At 40.5% G+C, this 23,562-nt stretch overlaps 1 protein-coding gene across 1 annotated transcript; it reads left to right on the top strand.

Moving 5' to 3' along the window:
• The first annotated feature begins 3,341 nt into the window (after positions 1–3,341).
• LOC132374369 (DLA class II histocompatibility antigen, DR-1 beta chain-like) lies at positions 3,342–22,983 on the top strand. Its single transcript, XM_059937981.1, has 7 exons — positions 3,342–3,396; positions 12,395–12,622; positions 18,141–18,410; positions 20,679–20,960; positions 21,714–21,824; positions 22,304–22,327; positions 22,635–22,983. Exons 1-7 carry the CDS (start codon positions 3,342–3,344, stop codon positions 22,646–22,648), a joined length of 984 nt encoding a protein of 327 aa, XP_059793964.1. The 3' UTR covers positions 22,649–22,983.
• The last annotated feature ends 579 nt before the right edge of the window (positions 22,984–23,562 follow it).

Raw genomic sequence — 23,562 nt, 5'->3', positions numbered from 1 at the left:
CTGTATTCTGATATTTTATAGAATTACCTATTTCAGACCCTCTTGAGAGTGATCTCTCATCTCCTCATTCTCCTGTACCAAATGCTGGAGTCCATGAAGTGCAAAGGGGCTAGTGTTAGCCATGTGCTTATTTTGGGCCTCTGGTCAGGAGCTTTCCTAGAATATCCTGTGGGAATCAGTAGCCTTGTCCCAGTGTTTTCCCGTTATTTTCCCATTATTCACTATCCCTATTTAATGCTGCTGCTGAGGTATTTCTTCTTTTCTTGACTAGACTTTAGTAATCCTGGCCCATGGCACCATCTTGGTTCACTCTCCATATCTTATTGTCCTTCTGTGGCTCACATGTGCTACTTCCTGTGAACCATCTGTGCTCTTGGTCACAGAACACAATGCTCAGCTTTTTCCCCAGGTCCTATTCCTTCTCCCAAACATTTGCATTTAAAGAAATGTTTCTTCTCTATCTCCCTTTTCTACACTTACCTTCTTTTATCTGCCCTAGTATTCACAAAAATATTTCCAGTTCTCTTGGGACCTTTCATGAAAAAAACATGCTGAGGCAGTCCAAGATGCCCATGTAGGAAGACCCTGAACTCACCTCCCATGAACACACCGAATCTACCGCTCCATATGAAACAGTTCCCTCTGAAAAAGACCTGAAGACTAGCTGAGCAGCTACTTCACGTTGCAGACAAGAAAAGGGCCACATGGAGGTGGGTAGGAGAGGCTGAGACAAGGTCTCGCCATAAACCCCAACCCTGACACAGCAACCGTAACAGGGAGGGAACCCACAGGCCTAGAGCTTCTTTCTGAGAAGCAAAGTGTTCGTACCTCAATAAGGCATCCAACTTTTAGGACCTGTACCTGACAGACAATCCTCCAAAACATCTGGCTTTGAGAACCAACAAGACCTGTGGGGCAGCGGCAAACTGAGAAGACACCCTTAAAGGGCTTATGCACAGGTTCCCGTGGCCAGGGTCTAACACAGACGCAGTCATTTCAAAAGGGCCCAGACTTTACTGAAAAAGATTTATTGCTAATCCTTTTTTTTTTAACATCTTTATTGGAGTATAATTGCTTTACAATGGTGTGTTAGTTGCTGCTGTATAACAAAGTGAATCAGCTATATGTATACGTATATCCCCATATCCCCTTCCTCTTGCGTCTCCCTCCCACACTCCCTATCCCACCCCTCTAGGTGGTCACATATCTTAAAGCTTTGGCTGGAGGTGCAGAAGCCTGTTGGGTTACTCTTGGGGACAGAAGCATGGGCCAGCACCATTGTTGAGCTCTCCCTCTGCCTTGCTAAAGCTGGTAGGCACCATATATATATTTTCCCTCAGGAAGTGCCATCTTCATGCCCTGCCTCTGCCACTCTCCATAGTGCCAGTATCTCCCGAGGGGAGCTCTTACACACGTCTGGTGCTCCAGTTTGTACAACTATGGCCAGGAAACACCTCTACGTTGTCTGGCTCTGGTGGCCATCAGGGCTTATGCTCACAGGTCCCACAGGATGGTAACCAACAGAGAGATTTCTTAACCAGCTCCCACCCTCAGGGCACAGCAAGAGGCAACAGACTCAGGAGCTGAGTCTTTATGTGAAAGAAGCCTGTATGTTTATCATCATGGCTTCGGCCTGAGGGGCAGGGTTTTTAAATTAAACACACATCAAAGGGCTAACTGTAGACCTTTCCAAGGACCTCAAAACTCAGGCACTATCTTGCACTCTTCCTCTGCCACACTCCAGAGTGCCAGTATCTCTTGGAGGGGAGCTCTTACACATGTCTGGTGCTCTGGTTTCTCATCTGGTTCCCTGGCTTTTGTAGCTGTAACTCAGGAGACACCCTTTCATCTCTTGGCTCTGCTAGGGGGACTTGTGTTCCAGGTTCCTATGGGACTGTAACAATCAGAGACAGTTCTTGAGGGGCTACCACCCCCAGGGCACTACACACACGCCAGACTGAAATGTACCCCAGCCTTTTTATGGAAAAGGCCTATTTTCTTATCCTGGACCTTCAGCCTTAGGGGCAAGCTTCAGGTTTGGTCCCCATCTAGAGGTTATGGATGTGCTCTCAGGGAATGTAGGCCTGGGGATGCCATCTTTGCACTCTTCCTCTGCCTTGCTACAGATCTCCCAGAAAGGGAGCCCTGATTTTTGTGACTGTTGCTCAGGAGACACCTCCAGTTCACCTGGTCTGATGGCCAGCAGAGCTTAGCTTGTGGTCCTACAGGACTATATATATTTGCATACTTTAAAAGCTGCTACCTGAGGGTCTGACTTCCAATCGGTCTGAATCCAGGTGCTGATTCAGATCCCCCCACTGGGACACTGGCAGGACTTGGCACACCCTCAACTACTGAGAGCTGTAAAAATATAATAGGCTGTTTAGAAATCACAAAGGTTTGAGAGACAGCCAAGAGCTAGGATAAGGTTGAACCATAAACTTCATCTCCTACCCAAAGCTACTTCTTCCAGACTGGGAGAGGTAGATGATGATTAAATGATAGTCTCAATAGATGCAGAAAAGGTATTGGGCGAAATTCAACATCCATTTATGATAAAAACTCTTAACAAAGCGGGAATAGAAGGAACGTACCTTCACAGAATAAAGGCCATATATGACAAGCCCACAGCTAACATCATATTCAATGGTGAAAATCTGAGAGTTTCTCCTCTAGGAGCAGAAACAAGACAAGAATGCCGATAGTCACCACTTTTATTCAGCATAGTACTGGAAGTCTTAGCCAGAGCAATTAGGCCAGGAAAAAAAAGTCATCCAAATAGGAAAGGAAAGTAACACTCTCACTATTTGCAGATGACATAATTTTATATATAGAAATCGCTAAAGACACCACCAAAAATTGTTAGAATTAATAAATAAATTCAGTACAGTGGCAGGAAACAAAATCAATACACACAAATATATTGCATTTTTATACTAATAACAAACTGTCAGTAAGAGAAATTAAGAAAACTATCTATTTATGGTTTTTACTAGAGAAGCAATTGACCTATCACCAGCTGATGGCTACCATGGTTACCACAGAGGAGTTCTGCACCTTCTGTCTAATGGCTATTGTATATGGCTTTAGGGCTATAGAAGGCTTTTCATGCCACTGGGATGGCTCGTGGCCCCTGTTTGGAGGATGCTGCTATAATGATTAACGGTAACAAAACTGCCTTTGAATTTAATGGCTGTTTCTTTTCATTTTGACCACATCTACCATTGTAAAAAGATGAGAACATTGTGGCCCAGTTCCTCTGGGGTAGTTTTATAACATAAATATTATTAAAATATATGATCTGCAGAGCTACATGTTTTAGGTGGAAAAAGAAATTGAAGATGATTCCTGAAGACAACTCTCAACTTCAGGGTTTCATGGGAGCTGAGACCAGAGGTGCGTCTTGATGGATTTACCCAAAGGATTTCCTTTTATATAAGGCTTCTTAACACAGGAAACCCTTTATTACTATCCTGCTGTCCATATTAGAAATCTTTTTTTGGGTGTGGTTTTGCGGATAATATTTAGGGCACAGTAAGGGATAATGATATACCTACCAAGGATGTTTTTCATTGTTCTGATTAGGGTATATGGCAAGCTGATGTTTACTCTGTTAACTCATGCAGAGACCCTTAGAAAACACCTTAAGGACTAAATGACAGAAACCTGCTTTCTAGTGGAACTCGATGCATCTCTCACAAAGGTAACAGGGACATGAAGATATTTGAAGTTTTGCATTTCAAGAACATTGTCACTGAACTCTCTGGAGACTATATCAGACTGCAATTCTCGAAAGTTTCTGAGTTTCTACCTAGGTGTAAATTATAAACTTGAGGTCTACTACAGAGAGGATTGTCATGATCAGTTTGTGCCCCAAGAGATCAGCCTGAATTGTGCCAAATTTCCTGATTTTATTTTTGGTAAGTTTGTACAGCCACAATTTCCAACACTTCTTGGTTAGGAAACCTGTGGAGAGTCTGAGAACATCTCTTCATTATTCCAAGAAGTTTCTATTTGGACTTCACAGGTGATATCATAACACTGATCTGCCAGAGTTGTGCCAAAGATTCCCGAATGTCACAAGTTAGTACCAACGTTTTCTGTTTTTTGGTTTTTTTTGCCTACTTGAACATTCTTGAAACTAGAATTTTACAACTTACTTAACAGTTCAAATCTTTATCATGTTAGTGCTTCTATCATTAACTAATAGACAGGGAAAATACAGGTTCCCTTAGAAGCTGATCCAGGCAAAAACTTCAGTGAATTGTCCATAGAGGAGCATAACAGGAAGTTCCATTTTTGTAGTCTGAAGTAACATGGCTATAAAATTATAGGTGGATCAAGAAACAAGAATCATCTCAAATAAACAACCTAAGCTTACACCTAAAGCAATTAGAGAAAGAAAAACAAAAAACCCCCAACGTTAGCAGAAGGAAAGAACTCATAAAGATCAGATCAGAAATAAATGAAAAAGAAATGAAGGAAACAATCGCAAAGATCAATAAAACTAAAAGCTGGTTCTTTGAGAAGATAAACAAAATTGATAAACCATTAGCCAGACTCATCGAGAAAGAAAGGGAGAAGACTCAAATCAGTAGAATTAGAAATGAAAAAGGAGAACTAACAGTTGACGGGGCAGAAATACAAAGGATCATGAGAGATTACTACAAGCAACTATATACCAATAAAATGGACAACCTGGAAGAAATGGACAAATTCTTAGCAAAGCACAACCTTCCGAGACTGAACCAGGAAGAAATAGAAAATATCAACAGACCAATCACAAGCACTGAAATTGAGACTGTGATGAAAAATCTTCCAACAAACAAAAGCCCAGGACCAGATGGCTTCCCAGGTGAATTCTATCAAATATTTAGAGAAGAGCTAACACCCATCCTTCTCAAGCTCTTCCAAAATATAGCAGAGGGAGGAACACTCCCAAACTCATTCTACAAGGCCACCAACACCCTGATACCAAAGCCAATAGAGATGTCACAAAGAAAGAAAACTACAGGCCAATACCACTGATGAACATAGATGTGAACATCCTCAACAGAATACTAGCAAACAGAATCCAACAGCACATTAAAAGGATCACACACCATGATCACGTGGGGTTTATCTCAGAAATGTGAGGATTCTTCAATATACACAAATCAATCAATGTGATAAACCAAATTAACAAATTAAAGGAGAAAAACCATATGACTATCTCAATAGATGCAGAAAAAGCTTTCGACAAAATTCAACACCCATTTATGATAAAAACCCTCCAGAAAGTAGGCATAGAGGGAACTTACCTCAACATAATGAAGGCCATATATGACAAACCCACAGCCAACATCATTCTCAATGGTGAAAAACTGAAACCATTTCCTCTAAGATCAGGAACAAGACAAGGTTGTCCACTCTCACCACTATTACTCAACATAGTTTTGGAAGTTTTAGCCATGGCAATCAGAGAAGAAAAAGAAATAAAAGGAATCCAAATCGGAAAAGAAGAAGTAAAGCTGTCACTGTTTGCAGATGACATGATACTATACGTACAGACTCCTAAAGATGTTACCAGAAAACTACTAGAGCTAATCAATGAATTTGGTAAAGTAGCAGGATATGAAATTAATGCACAGAAATCTCTTGCATTCCTATACACTAATGATGAAAAATCTGAAAGAGAAATTAAGGAAACACTCCCATTTACCATTGCAACAAAAAGAATAAAATACCTAGGAATAAACCTACCTAAGGAGACAAAAGACCTGTATGCAGAAAACTATGACACTGATTGATGAAAGAAATTAAAAATGATACAAACAGATGGAGAGAGATACCATGTTCCTGGATTAGAAGAATTAACTTTGTGAAAATGACTATACTACCCATAGCAAGCTACAGATTCAATGCAATCCCTATCAAACTGCCAATGGCATTGTTCACAGAACTAGAACAAAGAATTTCACAATTTGTATGGAAACACAAAAGACCCCGAATAGCCAAAGCAATCTTAAGAAAGAAAAACAAAGCTGGAGGAATCAGGCTCCCAGACTTCAGACTATACTACAAAGTTACAGTAATCAAGACAGTGTGGTCCTGGTACAAAAACAGAACTATAGATCATTGGAACAGGATAGAAAGCCCAGAGATAACCCACGCAGATATGGTCACCTTACTTTTGACAAAGGATGCAAGAATATACAATGGAAAAACGACAGCCTCTTCAATAAGTGATGCTGGGAAAACTGGACAGCTACATGTAAAAGAATGAAATTAGAACACTCCCTAACACCACACTCAAAAATAAACTCAAAATGGATTAAAGACCTAAATGGAAGGCCAGACACTATCAAACTCTTAGAGGAAAACATAGGCAGAACACTCTATGACATAAATCACAGCAAGATCCTTTATGACCCACCTCCTAGAAAAATGGAAATAAAAACAAAAATAAACAAATGGGACCTAATGAAACTTCAAAGCTTTTGCACAGCAAAGGAAACCATGAAGAAGACGAAAAGACAACCCTCAGAATGGGAGAAAATATTTGCAAATGAAGCAACTGACAAAGGATTCATCTCCAAAATACACAAGCAGCTCATGCAGCTCAATATCAAACAAACAACCCAATCCAAAAATGGGCAGAAGACCTAAATAGACATTTCTCCAAAGAAGATATACGATTGCCAACAAACACATGAAAGGATGCTCAACATCACTAATCATTGGAGAAATGCAAATCAAAACTACAATGAGGTATCACCTCACACCAGTCAGAATGGCCATCATCAAAAAATGTACAAACAATAAATGCTGGAGAGGGTGTGGAGAAAAGGGAACCCTCTTGCACTGTTGGTGGGAATGTAAATTGATATAGCCACTATGGAGAACAGTATGGAGGTTCCTTAAAAAACTGAAAATAGAACTACCATACGACCCAGCAATCCCACTACTGGGCATATACCCTGAGAAAACCATAATTTAAAAAGAGACATGTACCACAATGTTCATTGCAGCTCTATTTACAATAGCCAGGACGTGGAAGCAACCTAATTGTCCATCGACAGATGAATGGATAAAGAAAGTGTGGCACATATGTACAATGGACTATTACTCAGCCATAAAAAGAAAAGAAATTGAATTATTTGTAGTGAGGTGGATGGACCTAGAGACTGTCCTACAGACTGAAGTAAGTCAGAAAGAGGAAAACAAATACTGTATGCTAACACACATATATAGAATCTAAAAAAAAAAAAAAATGGTTTGGAAGAACCTAGGGGCAGGACAGGAATAAAGCCGCAGATGTTGAGAATGGAGTTGAGGACACGGCGATGGGGAAGGGTAAGCTGGGATGAAGTGAGAGAGTGGCATGGACTTATATATACTACCAAATACAAAATAGATAGCTAGTGGGAAGCAGCCGCATAGCACAGGGAGATCAGCTCTGTGCTTTGTGACCACCTAGAGGGGTGGGATAGGGAGGATGGGAGGGCGACGCAAGAGGGAGGAGATATAGGGTTATATGTATATGTATAGCTGATTCACTTTGTTATAAAGCAGAAACTAACACCCCATTGTAAAGCAATTATACTCCAATAAAGATGTTTAAAAAAAAAGAATTATAGGTGAAACTACTATGGTCAAATTAGAGATACTGTAGTTCATAACAGCAATAGCATTGAAGAAAATGTTAATGGTTAAAAGATTTTCGTGTTTAACTCCTGTTCGGAGTGGAAAATAAACTAACAACTATGTATTTTGCCTAGGAAGCAGAACCAATTTCTGTAGGACTAATTCTTGTTAGGCCTTTGTGTTTTTCATACCTTACAATTCATAAAAGCAGCAAGTATTTCTCATTTCTGGAGAAGCTGATTATTGCTCATAGTCATTGTACTATCTTCTGCTTTGGTAATTAGATAGCTTTTTTCCTCTGGTTAATAATGTAGCCATGGTGTAGATAATTTTTTTTTATTAACTGGCCCCTTTGTTTTTATTTTAACACATGACCATACTCCTTTCTCCTCTGAAAGTTTTTGTTTTGCTTTGTTTTGTTTTTGTGTTTTTAAGACCAGGTCCCATATTCTGAACTATAGAGGCTGATAGGCCATTTTTCACACCCAGATTATCTTTAGCATCTCTAGGTGGATGTGTAATAGCAACAAGTTTTCCTATTTTATCTCGCATAAATATGGATGCTAGCAACAATTTGTGAGGGTCATATGCTTCAATATTCTCAAAATTGGTCTACAATATTGAAAGAATTGATTCATTTGACAGGCACACAATGTAGAAAGCGATGTCAATACAGAGGGAGTAGCTCCTTCTCTCACTGTGAAAGAATAATTACTAGTAAGTTTACTTTTTGAGGGTAGAAACTTGTTTATCTATAAGAATGGACCAATAGCAGAAGAACTGTTGAAAGATTTTTTTAATATATTTTGAATAAAGCAGACAACATTCCAGACACACACCTGGAATCACTAGGTAGTTGCCAGTGGAAAAGCAAAGTGAAAGTTTGAAAAATAATCTGGCCAGTATTTGTACTGGATAAAGAGGTGGCTACAACACAATTAACACAAGATCTAGATCACAGAGAAAGAAAACTAAAACTCTTCCTACATACAACATTAAAGGATGGGCCTATGAAAATTCCAGTTGTCTATCTGTGACGACTCAATTGCAAACATTCTGGGTTTTTTTTAAGTGCTGTTTTAAAGTTTTATAAAACACAGGTAAGTTGAATCAAAGAATGACATTGGGAAGTTAAAGAAACCCTGTCAACTGACTTAGATAGCACCATGGTGTAAATACTGGCTCCATCCGAAGTTACTAATGGAGGAGATCCCTGAGATCTAACTGGAAAGGGTCTTACCAAGCCTGCAGAGGGATGATATGGCCTGTAAATGGCACAGTCATCTGTTGAGGATACATGTCTTTCATGGTAAGAAAAAATTGGACCTGTTTATTCATTTCTTCTTATTAATATTTTTTCCTTAGATAAAGGGACCACGGACCTGCTTCTCACTAAGTTCCAGATTAGTGGTGGTAGCTTCTGAAAATTACAGAGAATATATCCAGACTACTCGGACAAGAGAGAGACATTCTATACTAAATGGCTTGCTGATATCTAAGAGCCCACTTTCCCCCAGGTGTATTGTGACCTTTCAGGCTTCCCACTCTGTGACAATTGGTAGGACTCAAGGCATCCCATAATGCTACAAATTTCAACCTGCCTGTTGCTCAACAAAATTCTGTGCATCTGATGTCACTTGATTGTTCCTAATAGTGTTGTGATTTATTTTTCGTAAAAGCAAGACTATGCTCTCATGCCTCAAGAACAGAGATTAGAACTTTAGTACCAAGAAACATTTTCTTCCAAAAACCAATTTAACTGCCTTTTACTCAGGAAATAGGCCTTTATTTGACACCTGTTTTACATACAAGAGTTGTGCAGAATTTCTTCTCTTGCTTTCAGGGAAGAAGCTCTGCCTTGAGATCACCTGTAAGATACAGTTGTCACCAAAGCAACTTTGGTGACAGTTGCTGCATTATTTCACCCGAACTGTCCTTACGTTGAATCAGTATTGCAGAAAAGTGTGAGATATATAATATTTAAGACAGCACATTTTTGTTACTCATAAATGTATACAACATACAGAATTTATGTCATAGTCATTGGCTCATTCTTTTTAAAAATAAATTTGTATGATTTGTAAATTGTATGTGAAATTTATCTAAACAAGTTTTGATAGCGTTCTCTTTTACTATATTTCAGTATGTGCTTGATATAGAACTACTTTTTTTTGGCCATTCCTATTATCCTGTAATATATGGTGAACCTTAGCTTGGCTTTCCCTGATTACCATGTCACAAGTAGTGAATTCTGAGTAAATTATGATTTTCCGTTTGTCAAATTCAACATGATATTCTTTCCCATGGCTGCAACTGCACAACTTCCAATAGTACTAATTATTGTTGGCATCTAGGGACATAGATTCTTCTCAAATCCAGAAACAATGGTGACTTTTACCCAACCTCTCTAAGAAATGTTGAACTTTCCATATTAATAGAAATATATTTTTCCAAAATAAGGGACATACTATTCATATTCTCTTCAAAAATGTTCAAACTTGCATTACATTATGCTGAGAAGTCTGAAATAATGATTGAGAACAATAGATTGGATTTAGGAATTTTAAGGCCTCTGTTGTCTTCAATAAGAAGGAGACTTGTGGGGAGCTGTGGGTATCACTACATAAGATCAATGCAAATTTTGTTATTTCCAGAGGAGAGTAACAAAGCTGATGAAAGGAGTCTTTTAAGTAACTGGAATTGCTACAAGTAGCTGCTTCAATTTATATCAAATGCTGTCATTCATTAAAAGGAGTAGTTTTCTTGATACGCATATCTCTGCATTAAAGTGACAAAAATAGATTCAATATAAGGGACACTATTCTCTTCAGAAATTGAATGTGAGTTGGTATGGTGTAATGTCCGAGCTTGTGGGGTTTGGAATCACATATAACTTGCTCAATCTGGAGTGTACCATTTACCAGCTTTGCATCCTTGCAAAAGCTGTTTATCTTCCACCCATCATTTTATTATCTCTATCTGTAGGAATGAAAGTGTACTTAAATCACTGAGATGATGTGAGAATTAAATTTTTAAAAGATGTATAAAAAAGCCCTTGTATAATTAATTCCTGGTAGAAAGTAAAATGCTTAAATTTGTTCAATAAATTTTAGTAATTTTTATTGTGGCATGGTTGGTACTGTTACAAGAACTATTGAGGTACATAAAGAAGGGCTGCTTATAAGAACTGCAGTGGAGCATGAATTAATGCAGAATTTCAGGATGATAGTTGACTTTTGAATTCCATTCTAAATCTGAGATATTACATTTACATTAATGTGTAATATTTATCTAAAAATAGAATTACATGTTAAATTATATGATTATATCAAAGGATGCAACTCATAGCTTTTCCAAAGTGTTCTATTTCCTGAACATTCTGTAATGTATTCATTAGCAAGGTCTTCTTATATCTTTTCTTAGAATAAAGCAAAAGATGTTGAATAATAAGGAGACACATCCCCAATAAAATGTGGAAATCAAAATGGAACGCAGAAGTAAGGGGTTGAACACATTTTCACATAAAATATTTGTTATTCTAAGGCAGAGTTGCTGTGCCAAAGGGTGACTTTGAGTCCTTTATCCACCTCTCAGCCCCCTGCACATTTTGCTTTGGACAGTTGGCCTTCCCACCTTGTTACATTATGTGCTCTACAAAGGTACCTTCAAGACCCTCCATTCCACATAAATTGTCTCCTCTAAGCCCTTTCTCTAAGTGTTTTCTGGAGGTGCCACTAAACTCAGTGACAGCACCGGAAGACAGACCTGAAAAACCTTTTCACTCAGGTTAAATTATTGACTAACTTTAAATTTCCTTTAGTTTATCAGGGACATCTCGACCTGTAAGGAGGTACAGACTATTCTCCAATCAACAGCTATAATTCTGTCACATCATCCGTTACCAGGGGATGCTGTTCCTTGAGGAGTCCACAGAATCTTTCAGTATTGAAATAACTGCAAGATCACAGTGCCTTCATTTCAACTGTAGAGCTTAAGTAACTTCCCCAAATCTACAACACTAGGTTACGGTGCAATAAGGACCGGATTAAAGGTCTCCAAGTTGAATGATTAACTTGCAATCATTTTCTCTCCAGGAACTCAACTCCTAAACACAATCACACATACATTTGTCAAAATAGCTTTGTCTCAAGCAGAGAGGAATGAATGCTTCTAAAAGGCTCAAACGTGTGACACATCACTGACCAGCATGGAGCTGGCTCACAATAGAGGCCCAGTTAAAGTGTTTCAGATGCAGCTGGATCAAACCTCTAAAGCACTAAATTAAAACAATCCTTTTAGGGGGCTTCCCTGGTGGCGCAGTGGTTGAGAATCTGCCTACGAATGCAGGGGACACGGGTTCGAGCCCTGGTCTGGGAAGATCCCACATGCCGCGGAGCAACTAAGCCCGTGTGCCACAACTACTGAGCCTACGCGTCTGGAGCCTGTGCTCCGCAACAAGAGAGGCCACGATAGTGAGAGGCCCGCGCACCGCGATGAAGAGTGGCCCCCGCTTGCCGCAACTAGAGAAAGCCCTCGCACAGAAACGAAGACCCAACACAGCCAAAAAAAATAATAATAAATGAATAAAAATAAATAAAAATAAAGGAATTCCTTAAAAAAAAAAAATCCACTGAATTCCCTTTAAAAAAAAAAAATCTTTTTAGTGGAGGAAATTCTAAGCTTCAGAAGAGGACCTTCCTACTGAATCTCTGACCAGTCACTGATGATGCTTCTCGTCTGTGATGCTGATTGGTTCTCTAACACCGAGAACATCCAATCCAGGATCAAATACTGAATTCCTTGGTTGGTGTCACTTGGGTGGAGGAGAGTCACAGTACCCATTTGAGTGGGGCTTGCCTGCTCCCCTCACACCCTGTCCTCTCCTGTTCTCCAGCATGGTGTCTTCTGTATTTCTCCGGAGGCTCCTGGATGGCAGCTCTGACAGTGATACTGATGGTGCTGAGCCCTCCCCTGGCCTGGGCCAGGGAGACCCAACGTAAGTGTATACCTTGGATGGTGAGCTATCATGGGGTGGGGGATGGAAGGTACTTAGTTTTGTCACTGTGTCCAGGCCATGTCCCTTAAAAATTGTGATATATTCTTCAGTGACCAGCTATCTTTACCATAGGGATCCCCAATTCTTTCCACAACAAAAGGTGTCTAGATATTTGTCCTCTCTATGAGAGCTGCATCAGGGACTTCCATATGTATAAGACATTTATTTTTCTCAATTCTCCTCCAATGAAACCTCCCTAGCCTTGCATCCCATTCTTTCATTGTCTTAAGAGGATTTAGAAATAAAGATAACTCCCCATTTGGCATTTCCCTTTATTATGTTGAGTTATGCCAGGAAAAGGGAAAGTTTCTCTGAGAATTTTATGGGAAATCGCAAGGAATTAGAAAGATCCCTCCTAGAAGATCCTGTGTTATATCCTCAAGAAGACCTGTGATGTTGGTGCCTCTCTCTAATATGTGAGAATGTATCAAAGGGTCTTCCCCCATATCTTTTCTTTCTCCTGAACCCCAATGTTTAAAATGCCTGTATCCCTGCCCTGGAGGTTCTCTGACAGAAGTTGGGATTCGTTTTCTCTCTATTTCTCCTGGGTAAAGCACCCTGGAGCTGAAACGACTCTTAGTAATCCTTAGTACTTGAAATGACTCTTTAGATCAGGAGCATCCATGGGGTGTTCTTTGATGCCTTAAAGAACTTAGGACATCTTCTGAAAACCTGACACAGGTTAGTGTTCACTGTGAATCTATTTTGAACCTTTTTAGATGATCAGTTTCTCCTACATCTCCCCGTTCTTTGGCCCGAGCATATGAGAAGAGATTCAACTAGTAGAGGATAAATTATAGGTTCATCCATTGTGCTGTCTATGTTCCTTAATTAGCCATGTTTGGTTACCTCTCCTTCAAGTTTGTCCCTATTTTTCCCCAGCTATGTCATCAGCATTACTGAAAGTCCCCAACGTTTGCACAGACCCCAGCACTATAATAGATCCATTGGATGAGCTAAAACTTATGAAATTTTCCCTCTTGCTTAAAATCACCTTTTTCTTTCCTGTGAATGCCTCTTACAACTAGTAGAAGAAGAAAGAGGACGTTTGTCTGAATTTGTCACAGAAAGTGGAAGGGATATAATGTGTCATCAGAATAAAAGAGTGTTGGAGCTGGAGCCCCTTCTTGCTTTCCAAGATCCTCACAATAATCAATTCCCCAAACCATGAGTTCATTCATTTAGACCACAAATGTTTATTTGAGCAGCTATTATATACTAGGCTCTGTCTAGACCCAGAGTTCTATATGAATAAAAGCTAGAAAAGTCTCAATTATCATGGAACTTACCTAATGACAGGAGAGAAAGATAACAACCCAATTAACAAAGAAAAACATTTCAAAGAGCAGTAAGTGCTCTGAAAAAAATGTATCAGGGCTATGGGACAGAGAAAATGGGATTCACTTGACGTTGGTTCAAGTGGCTAGGGAGGTCTCCCTGAGAAAGTGACCTTTAGTTGAAACATGAGTGATGAGAAGGAGGCAGTTACGTAAAGGGTGCAAGGGAACAGGGAAAGAACAAAGTGTGGAAAGATATTTGCTGTGTTTAAGGGACAGAAAAAGGCTAGAGTGGCTGAAACAGAGCAAGCAAGTTAGCACGTGGAATAAAATGAGATCGGAGAGGAAATCAGGAGCCAAATCATTTTGGCCCTGATGGCTAAGGTAGGATTTTTGAATTTTATTGAAAAAGATATGTGAAGCTACTGAGGGGTTACAAGGAGTGTCAGTTTATGTTTATTAAAAAAACAATTCTAGCTACCATGTGGAGATTGGATTGTACGGATTCATCAGGGAGACCTTTTAGGATCATGGTAGAATTCTCCAGGGAAGACGTGCTTGTGGCCTGATTTAGTGTAGTAGTGACAAAGACAGTAATAAAGAGAAAGGCAACAGATTTGAAATAGATATTTGTATGACTTGTTAATAAATTATATTAGGAAGGGGTAGAAAATTAAGCTTATCCCTCAGGATTTTGTCTTGAATTACTGGAATAAACATAATGGTGCTGCTTATTGAGGTAAGGAAGACTATGGGAGGAAAAACTTTGAGGTGGGTGGTTAGGAATAAAAGTTTTGTTTAAGTTTAAAATGATTTTTTGACATTTTTGTGGAGCTGTCAAGAGGCCAATTGAATTTATGAGACGAATTCAGGGGGAGACCAGGGCTGGAGACATATATGTTGCAGTCATTGACAACTGTGTTAAATTTCAGGAAAGTAGAAGAGGTTGCACATAAAGAAGGAGTGTGGGAGAGTGTAGTAGAAGGCAAAGAGAGGGCCAGGGTCAGTAAGTCAGCAAAGGGGAGTGGGAAGGAGTACCAGGGATAGTGACAAAAACCAAGAGAATGTGATGCAGAGAGTGAGGGAACTTAGATTTTTCAAGGATGGAGAGAGTGGCGATTTGTGGTGAGTATGACAAAGAGGTGGGTGAAATGAGAAAACATGACAGAGAAGTGAGCACTGGGTATGGTGGACCTGGCATTTGCTGTCAGTGGAGTATACAAGACAGGAGCTAGATTGGATCGTTTGAGGAGAGAATGGGAGCTGGAGAACTGAAGAATGGATGACAGATGACTCTTTCGACTAGCTGTCCTCAGGGACAGACTGTGCTCTAGCATAAGGGAATCAGCTGGACCTAAAGTATAAAAATAAGAGCCCGATGAGAAGCTGGGAAAACCTGAGAATCAGACGTGTTTAGTTAGTCATCAGCAAGGAAGCATTAGAGTGCCCTTGAATGCCAAGGTTATGCAAAAAAACATTAATTAATGCAGCCAGTATTTATTCATGTCCTAGAATACACCAGTTATTTTACCTTAGGCGGTAATGTTGGAGTAACACACCAAACAAATCTGGCTTCTGTCAACGTGGAGCCTCATAACATTTTGCAGCTACTCTGTACCAGGCCTATAAATTTCAGTATGTAATTCTTATAACTATCCTATCATATCTGTAGCAATTAAAAACATATATATCACATGGAAGCAACCTAAGCGTCCATCAACAGATGAATGGATAAAGAAGATGTGGCACATATATACAATAGAACATTACTCAGCCATAAAAGAAACGAAATTGAGTTATTTGTAGTGAGGTGGATGGACCTAGAGTCTGTCATACAGAGTGAAGTAAGTCAGAAAGAGGAAAACAAATACCGTATGCTAATGAACATATATAGAATCTAAAAAAAAAAAAAAAAATGCTTCTTATGAACCTAGGGGCAGGACAGGAATAAAGACGCAGATGTAGAGAATGGACTTGAGGACACGGGGCAGGTAAGCTGGGATGAAGCGAGAGAGTGGCATGGACATATATACACTACCAAATGTAAAATAGCTAGCTAGTGGGAAGCAGCTGCACAGCACAGGGAGATCAGCTCAGTGCTTTGTGACCACCTAGAGGGGTGGGATAGGGAGGGTGGGAGGGAGACGCAAGAGGGAGGGGATATGGGGATACATGTATACATATATCTGATTCACTTTGTTATACAGCAGAGACTAACACAACATTGTAAAGCAATTATACTCCAAGAAAGGTGTTAAAAAAACCCAAAAAACAAAAAACATGTATATCTATGGAATCTAAAATTCAAAAAGTTTGAGTTATTTACCCAGTGCCACATTGTTAGTTCTAGAACTTAGATTATATTATCAAGTTTGAGTATATAGAAATTCCCTTTCTTCTAAGTCAGCATACCCCTTTTGTGTTAGATTTATATATACCACATCATTATATATAAAATGTTCTGCTCTTATTTGCTCAAAATGGTAATTAGTGATTATATTAATTGAAGACAATTGCCAAATGATGATGAAGATATTACTTGCTTTAGGAAGTTAAGGAATAGAAAGATCTTGTGAGCTTGCTTTCATAGGGTTATAAAAATAAAAATGTCAATATATTTATTGAGTATTTATTATATGATCAGCACTAGGAAGTGCCACTCTTTAATTTCACACTTAAAAATATACTGTGAGGGATATACTATCATCAGATCTGTTTTGGAGATCAAGAAAAAAGGCTCATGGATGCTAAAACTGACCTAAGTAGAAGAGCTCATGTTCAAATTCAGAAGTTCTGATTCTACAGCTTGGGATTCTAACCCCCATTAGCGGATAGTGGCTTGATTGTGTCTGAATTACTGACAAAATTTCTGATGTTCATATGCACAGTGTGTGTCTTGGGCGTGTGTGTGTGTGTGTGTGTGTGTGTGTGTGGAGGGGCGCTGCAAGGGCTGCTAGATCCAATACAAAAGAGACATACCTACTGTATAGCACAGGGAACTCTGCTCAATGTTACGTGGCAGCCTGGATGGGAGGGGCGTTTGGGGGAGAACGGATACATGTATATGTAGGGCTGAGTCTCTTTGCTGTGCACCTGAAACTATCACAAATTGTTAATCGGCTATGCTCTTATATAAAATAAAAAGTTAAATAAATAAAATAATAAAATAAAAAATAAGATGTAAATGTATCTTTTTTGTTGTTGTTGACCAAAAAGAGACATTTACATTCATTCTGCATTTATTAGTTGAAAAGTCCATATGTGTTCACACTTCCTGCAGCCTGCCATGGGCATGTGTTAAAGAATACAAAGAAGAAGTGTTAAATATCCTCCTCCTTCTGAGGCTACATTAGCAAGTTGGGCTAAGGTTGCCAAATTAAATACAGGATGCTCAGTTAAATCTGAAGTTCTGATAAACAACAGTAATTTATCAAAATGGAAATTTCACTGGGAATCCTGTATTTTTATTTGCTAAATCTGGCAACCTTAAGTTGGGGACGAGAACTGGACAAACAGTGCTAACCATACAAGCTACAGTGAACAGTAACTTCACACTTTTTAATTTTGTAACGTTGGTGTCATGTGTCGATAAGATACTTGAGAATTTCTGAATAGTAAAATAGACCTGGTCTGACCCAGAGTACCCTTCTTTCCGCCATCATTTCTAGGTGATGGTCTCTACTTAAAGTCTGGGGACCTGCTCAGTTTTTTGTAAACTGTCTATATGAGAATGTCATCTTCTTCTTAGTTTCTCCCCTTCTCTCCCCTGAGGAGGCTTGACTACAGAAACAAGTTGTACATCTGGCCAAGGGTGGTAATTTGATGCCTACTTGTATTGTTGGAACTAGGAGACAAAGTTAGAAAATGAAATCGTTGAGGCACGAACAGGAATAAGATGTCTGTGGCTGTAATTTACTACTACAGATAAGTAGTGGACCAGAGGCAGAGAAATTAAGAAAAAAGATGATGTGAAGGATAAACTATGACTTTGCAATTGGTTGGCAAGCAAAGAAATAAATAAGCCTGGGTCCTGAACAAATTAATTTTCCTGGAAAAACAGCTCTTCAGTGGGTCCAGATTCTTAAAAAATATAAATTTCAGTGGGACCAAGATTTTCAACAAATGTAATGTCGGCTGCCGCGTGGGGCTGAGGCCTGACTGAGCGGCGGTGTCTCCCGCAGAGGATTTCCTGTACCAGTTTAAGAGCTACTGTTACTTCACCAACGGCACGGAGCGGGTGCGGTACGTGACCAGATACATCTATAACCGGGAGGAGTACGTGAGCTTCGACAGCGACGTGGGCGAGTACCGGGCGGTGAGCGAGCTGGGCCGGCCGTCCGCCGAGTACTGGAACAGCCAGAAGGACCTCCTGGAGCAGAAACGGGCCAAGGTGGACACGTACTGCAGACACAACTACGGGGCTGTGGAGAGCTTCACGGTGCAGCGGCGAGGTGAGCGCGGGGCTGGGCGGCCAGCGGGCGGGGGGCAGTGTATGTGGGTGTGTGTTTGAGACAGAGACAGAGACAGGGAGACACAGAGACGGGGACAGAGGAGACTGCGTTCGGGGGGCGGGGGTGTGTAGGACTGCGAGCAAGTACGAGTTAGGCGGGTTCCTGTTGTCTGGAGACAGTGTGTGATTTTGTCAGTGACTGTGAGAGGGGACAGAGCGTGTGTGGTGTGGGGAGGCCCGGGAGGGAGGGGAGCTGTGGCGGGAGGGGTGCAGGAGGGAGGCTCCGGGCGTCCTTGGTGGTCCCTGTGGGGGAGGGGAGGGGAGGGGAGAGGAGGGGAGGGGAGGGGAGGGGAGAGGAGGGGAGGGGAGGAAACCCCCACTGGGGTGGGCGGTTAGAGATGCGGGAGGGACTTCAAGGTGTCTGTGGTTGGGGGAAGGTTTGGGGGAGGAGAGGTGAGGAAAGTGAAAGGATTGGGAGCCTGTGAGGAGAAGAGTCACAGCGTGCTCTGGGCACACACCCTCTGACTCCTGACACCCCAGAAATAAGTGTGCCGCGTCTGTCTGTGTGCAGGAGCACTTCACTGAGAAAAAGGTGTCAGACTACTTTTTGACAGGTGCGGGCAGGGGAGCCTCTGAGGCACCTCTGATCTTCCTGAGACTTCTTCGAGGTCTAAATTTTTCGCCTTTTTTTTTTTTTTTCCCTTAGCCTATATATTTTTACATAGTTGAGATGACTGTGTAATCAGCTTTTGAATTATAATTATGTTAACACACTGATGTTACTATTTTTATAACGCTAATAGTATTCGAGTAGTTACATAATATTTCTTTTTATAAGTGTAACAATTCACCTCACAATCTCCTTTATCAGATCTTTTTTCAAAGATATATAGTGCCAAGTACTCAGTTTAAAAGTAACATTTTTTATTTTAAATTTATATTTCTTTGATTCCTAAAGTTCTTGAATATCTCTCACATATTTATTGGCCCCTTGTTACTGCTCTAACTATTATTTATTCTCTATTATTTCTGGGGTCCTGGTGTTTTTCTCAGTGATATAGATTCTCTATGCAGCAAAATTAACTCTGTTGATATTTGATTCAGCTTTCTGTCCAGTTCGAGGTTTATATCTTGATTCAGTTTATTATTTTCCATGATAGAAATTTAAACATTTTACTTAATAAAATAAACTGCAAAATTGTTAGGAAAGATTTACCATCAATTTTAAACTTACCATTTTAGAGTATTGTAAAAATGTTTTTCACCAAGTTTCTCCATCATTTAAAAAAAATTGTGTTTATTAAGGCTGATACTGTCAGATTGTCTCAGGCACTAAGCACACATATTTAATGAGTCCCAGACCCTTGCCTGAACTTATGTGTCAGCTTAAAAAGAGAGACAATTGCAAACTGATAACAATTCCAGTAGTAAATTCACTTGTTTTGCAAAGGAGAGGGATTGATTAGCAGAGTTTAATTATAAGAAAAATTTTTTTTAAACAATGACTTTTCTTCCTTCTTTCCTTCTCCTTCAGGACTCATGGGTTTTTTTGGAATTCAACTCAGAGTTAGAGATTCACTTGCGTCTTTCCTTCTTCCTGGGGTAGAACCTTTTCTGAGGTGTTCTAAGGTGTGAGTGCCTGGAGACAGCTTTCCCAGGATTTCATCCTCTGTCTCCACACGGCCCCCCGCCCCGCTAATTTATCCACACTGCTTTGAATCATATATTCTTTCAAATAAAACAAGGGTAATAAATAGCTCTGATATACTGAAGGCTAAATTCCAGTTACGATTTTATATACTTCAGGTTCATTAATCCTCACATAACCCTATGAGGTGAATTAGAATTATTATTCCTTTTTATAGGTGAGAAAGATGAGACACAGAGGAATGGAAAAATTCTCCTGGGATGAATCTGTAAGAGACAGAGCCTGGATTTGAACCCATGCAACATGAATTCAGAAATGACACTTCTAATTAAATGCCTTGCAAAGATTTGTAAACATGTCAACAATAAAAAACTGTTTCATGCAATGGGAAAAAAAGACACACAAGTATCCTCAGCATCTATAAAATCTAATGGGTCCATGCGGTAAGGGTTAAATTAAGGATCATGGTACTAACTCCTAAAGTTGGGCCACGTGGCCACCTTTGAGGGAGACCTGCCCAAGGCTGCAGTCTGGGACTGGAGAGTGGATGCAGAAAGGCAGCCAACCAACGAGACTTACTCTGTCTCCCTCACTTATCCCCTCTACCATTTTCTCTCCTAGTGGCGCCTACAGTGACTGTGTATCCTGCAAAGACACAGCCCCTGCAGCACCACAACCTCCTGGTCTGCTCTGTGAATGGTTTCTATCCAGGCCACATTGAAGTCAGGTGGTTCCGGAACGGCCAGGAAGAGGAGGCTGGGGTGGTTTCCACAGGCCTGATCCCTAATGGGGACTGGACCTTCCAGACCATGGTGATGCTTGAAACAGTCCCTCAGAGTGGAGAGGTCTACACCTGCCATGTGGAGCACCCCAGCCGGACGAGCCCTCTCACAGTGGAATGGAGTGAGAAGCTTTCTGACCTCATAAGTTCCTCACCCACCATGGAGGGGGCTTGCTTACCCCTGAGTGTCAGGTTTCTCCTCTCCCCACAGCATATGTTCATTTGCTCTATTCTCTCCTATCCTTCAGCTTAGGTTAGGAGGGTAGTCATGTGAATATCCTGTGATAGAGATCCTCTGATATTTTTAGATATCCTGTGATAGTTTGTACAAAGACCTGTACCCCCTGAGAAGGCAGTTATGCCTGACAAGCAGAATAGAGGTGTCCCTGTTTTGAGCCTCCCATCTTATCTCAGGTCATGGACACCTCTTTGGCCCTGGGCACCAGTCCCCTTCTTCAGGCTGGGCTCGTACTTCTGACATTGTTGCTCTGAGTTGTTCATTGTGATCTGAGAAGAGGTGTGTCCTCTACGATGTAGGGACCTTCCTGACATGAAGGGAGTCCAACCTCAGCTCTGCCTTTTATTAGCTCTGCCACCCTAGGCAACCTACTTAACCTCATTGAGTTCCTGGCACTTCACCCTTAAGATGTTGAAGTAGTGGCCTTATGTCAAGGCTGTGATATTTAAATGAGTTTAATTCTCAGTGTGTATCTACTTAGTGTGATTCTTAAACCTCTTTTCCAGAAATGGCCAATTATTCTATTTCTTCCAGGGCAGGCTTTTTTCCCCCATTGTCACAGTTCTGAATCTCAGAGTCTCAATTAGAGAAGTAAGAACTGGGGTAAAATATCACTAAAACTAGCTTCTTTTCTCAGGGGCACAGTCTGAATCTGCTCAGAGCAAGATGATGAGTGGAATCGGAGGCTTTGTTCTGGGTCTGCTCTTCCTTGGGGTGGGGCTGTTCATCTACTTCAGGAATCAGAAAGGTAAGGAGCCTGTTGGCAGCTGAGCCTCCCCACAGACTTTTGGGGGAAGAAATATGACTTTACTCAGTTAGTTCTCTGTATATCAATGACCCTGAGTAAAGTCTTTCTTTGCTTAGTTGACCTCCAATTTCCTGAAAATCCAGAAATTGACAGTCCATGGTTAGCTACGGTTAAAATATAAGAGGTGATGGCCTGCAGAGATAAGAAAAATGTTAACATGCTTGGAGATTTTGGGTGGAGATCCTGGGGCAAATGCAGGAAGAGACACTAAGACTGATGAAGTTATACTGGATTTGTGTGACAGAAACTTCATAGCTTACCAACTCTCAGTGTCTGCTCTCCTCCCTGCCCTGGCATCGTGTGATTAGGTTGTGGTATTAGGGGAATCTGAGGTGGGGGTCGGGGGTTGGGAACATTGTGTCTGGGGACAGATTAACCTCCATATATTTTAAGTATATATCTTCCCTTCTCTTTCCCAGGACACTCTGGACTTCAGCCAACAGGTAATGCTCTTTAACTCTCTTTTAGAGACATACTTAGTCTCCCTAGAACAGATGGTAGAGGTGACAAGACAGGTGACAGAAATAATGGGAAAGACCTTGGATCTGACTTTGGATCAGGCAGTTTCCACTAAAGCTTCTTCTGTCCACTAAACAGAAGGCCTGTGCTCTGAAGTAACTTTGGCTCAGGGAGACTTAAGAATTTGTTTTCCTTCTTAATTCAATGCTTTAACATGAGACCCTGAAAGAGGAGAAAAAAACTGCTTGCAGAGTTAGATCTGGAAACAACCCTCTCCTCTGTCTTTTGCAGGACTCCTGAGCTGAAGGGAGGATGGTGACACTCAAGCAAAAACCTTCTGTCCCGGCTTCTTCGCAGCATGAAAATGTTTCCTGCTTTGCTGTAATTCTTCCACAACGATAGTACTTCTCAGGATCTAGTTTGCTCTTGGTTGAGTGACCCTGCAGAAAATGTCCTTCTTGATGGCTTCCTCAGCCCCTATCCTTGACCTGGAAGTCCCCAATATTGATTGCAATACCTTATCTTCATTTTTTCCTGGTCCCTTTTGTTTTTAACCATTACTGCCTCCTGTGCATCTGAACTCATCTTCTGCCCACTTTTCTTTTTAAAGTCTTTCTCAAATAAATATGGATGAAAATCATCTGCTTCATACAGTTCCAAGGAAGGAAGTAGAAAGAAAAGAAAAAAGGAGAATTGCATCATATAACAATAATGGTTTTCATTAACATTACTGAAATTTGGTCACTTGGGGATCTGAAAGATTTCCTTGCTTCCTTCCCTGTTTTTTTCTTGGGTTTTCTGTATTCTCTAATTAGGAATGTTTTCCTGAACTAGAATAAAAACCTTGTTGAACCCATTTCATGGTTGTCTCCTACATCTTTGCATTCTCAAAGACAAGCATGCAAGTTTCTTCACACCATGGGATACAGAAAGGGGCAAAAAATATAAGAAATACAGGTGACTTGTAAGGATGTGATGCCCTGACAATTTTTGTAATCATGTTCTTTTTTCTCTTTTTCCCTGTTTTTTTTTTTGTTTTTTTTGAAGAAAATATCTAATCCTGGGTACTTCTTGCACTCCTCTTTTATTAGACTAATGGTGGGCTTCAACACTTCAGCCTTTTACTGTCTCTCAGATAAAAGGCAGTGGCATGCTGGCTCTTTGGCTGAGATGCATTCTTCCCCATAAATAGGGTTCAGAAGGCCTTCAGGACAAAGCT

The sequence above is a fragment of the Balaenoptera ricei genome, chromosome 11 (genome assembly GCF_028023285.1).
Source record: "Balaenoptera ricei isolate mBalRic1 chromosome 11, mBalRic1.hap2, whole genome shotgun sequence".
NCBI classification, from domain to species: domain Eukaryota; kingdom Metazoa; phylum Chordata; class Mammalia; order Artiodactyla; family Balaenopteridae; genus Balaenoptera; species Balaenoptera ricei.
This window is presented reverse-complemented; position numbering and strand designations above follow the sequence as displayed.

What these genes read in the sequence shown, in the direction of transcription:
- LOC132374369 (XM_059937981.1), top strand. Translation starts at nt 3,342, where the DNA reads ATGATTCCTGAAGACAACTCTCAACTTCAGGGTTTCATGGGAGCTGAG. An exon ending in CCCTCTCACAGTGGAATGGA is followed by an intron (nt 20,961 to 21,713) that starts GTGAGAAGCTTT and finishes TTCTTTTCTCAG; the next exon opens with GGGCACAGTCTGAATCTGCT. An exon ending in CTACTTCAGGAATCAGAAAG is followed by an intron (nt 21,825 to 22,303) that starts GTAAGGAGCCTG and finishes TCTCTTTCCCAG; the next exon opens with GACACTCTGGACTTCAGCCA.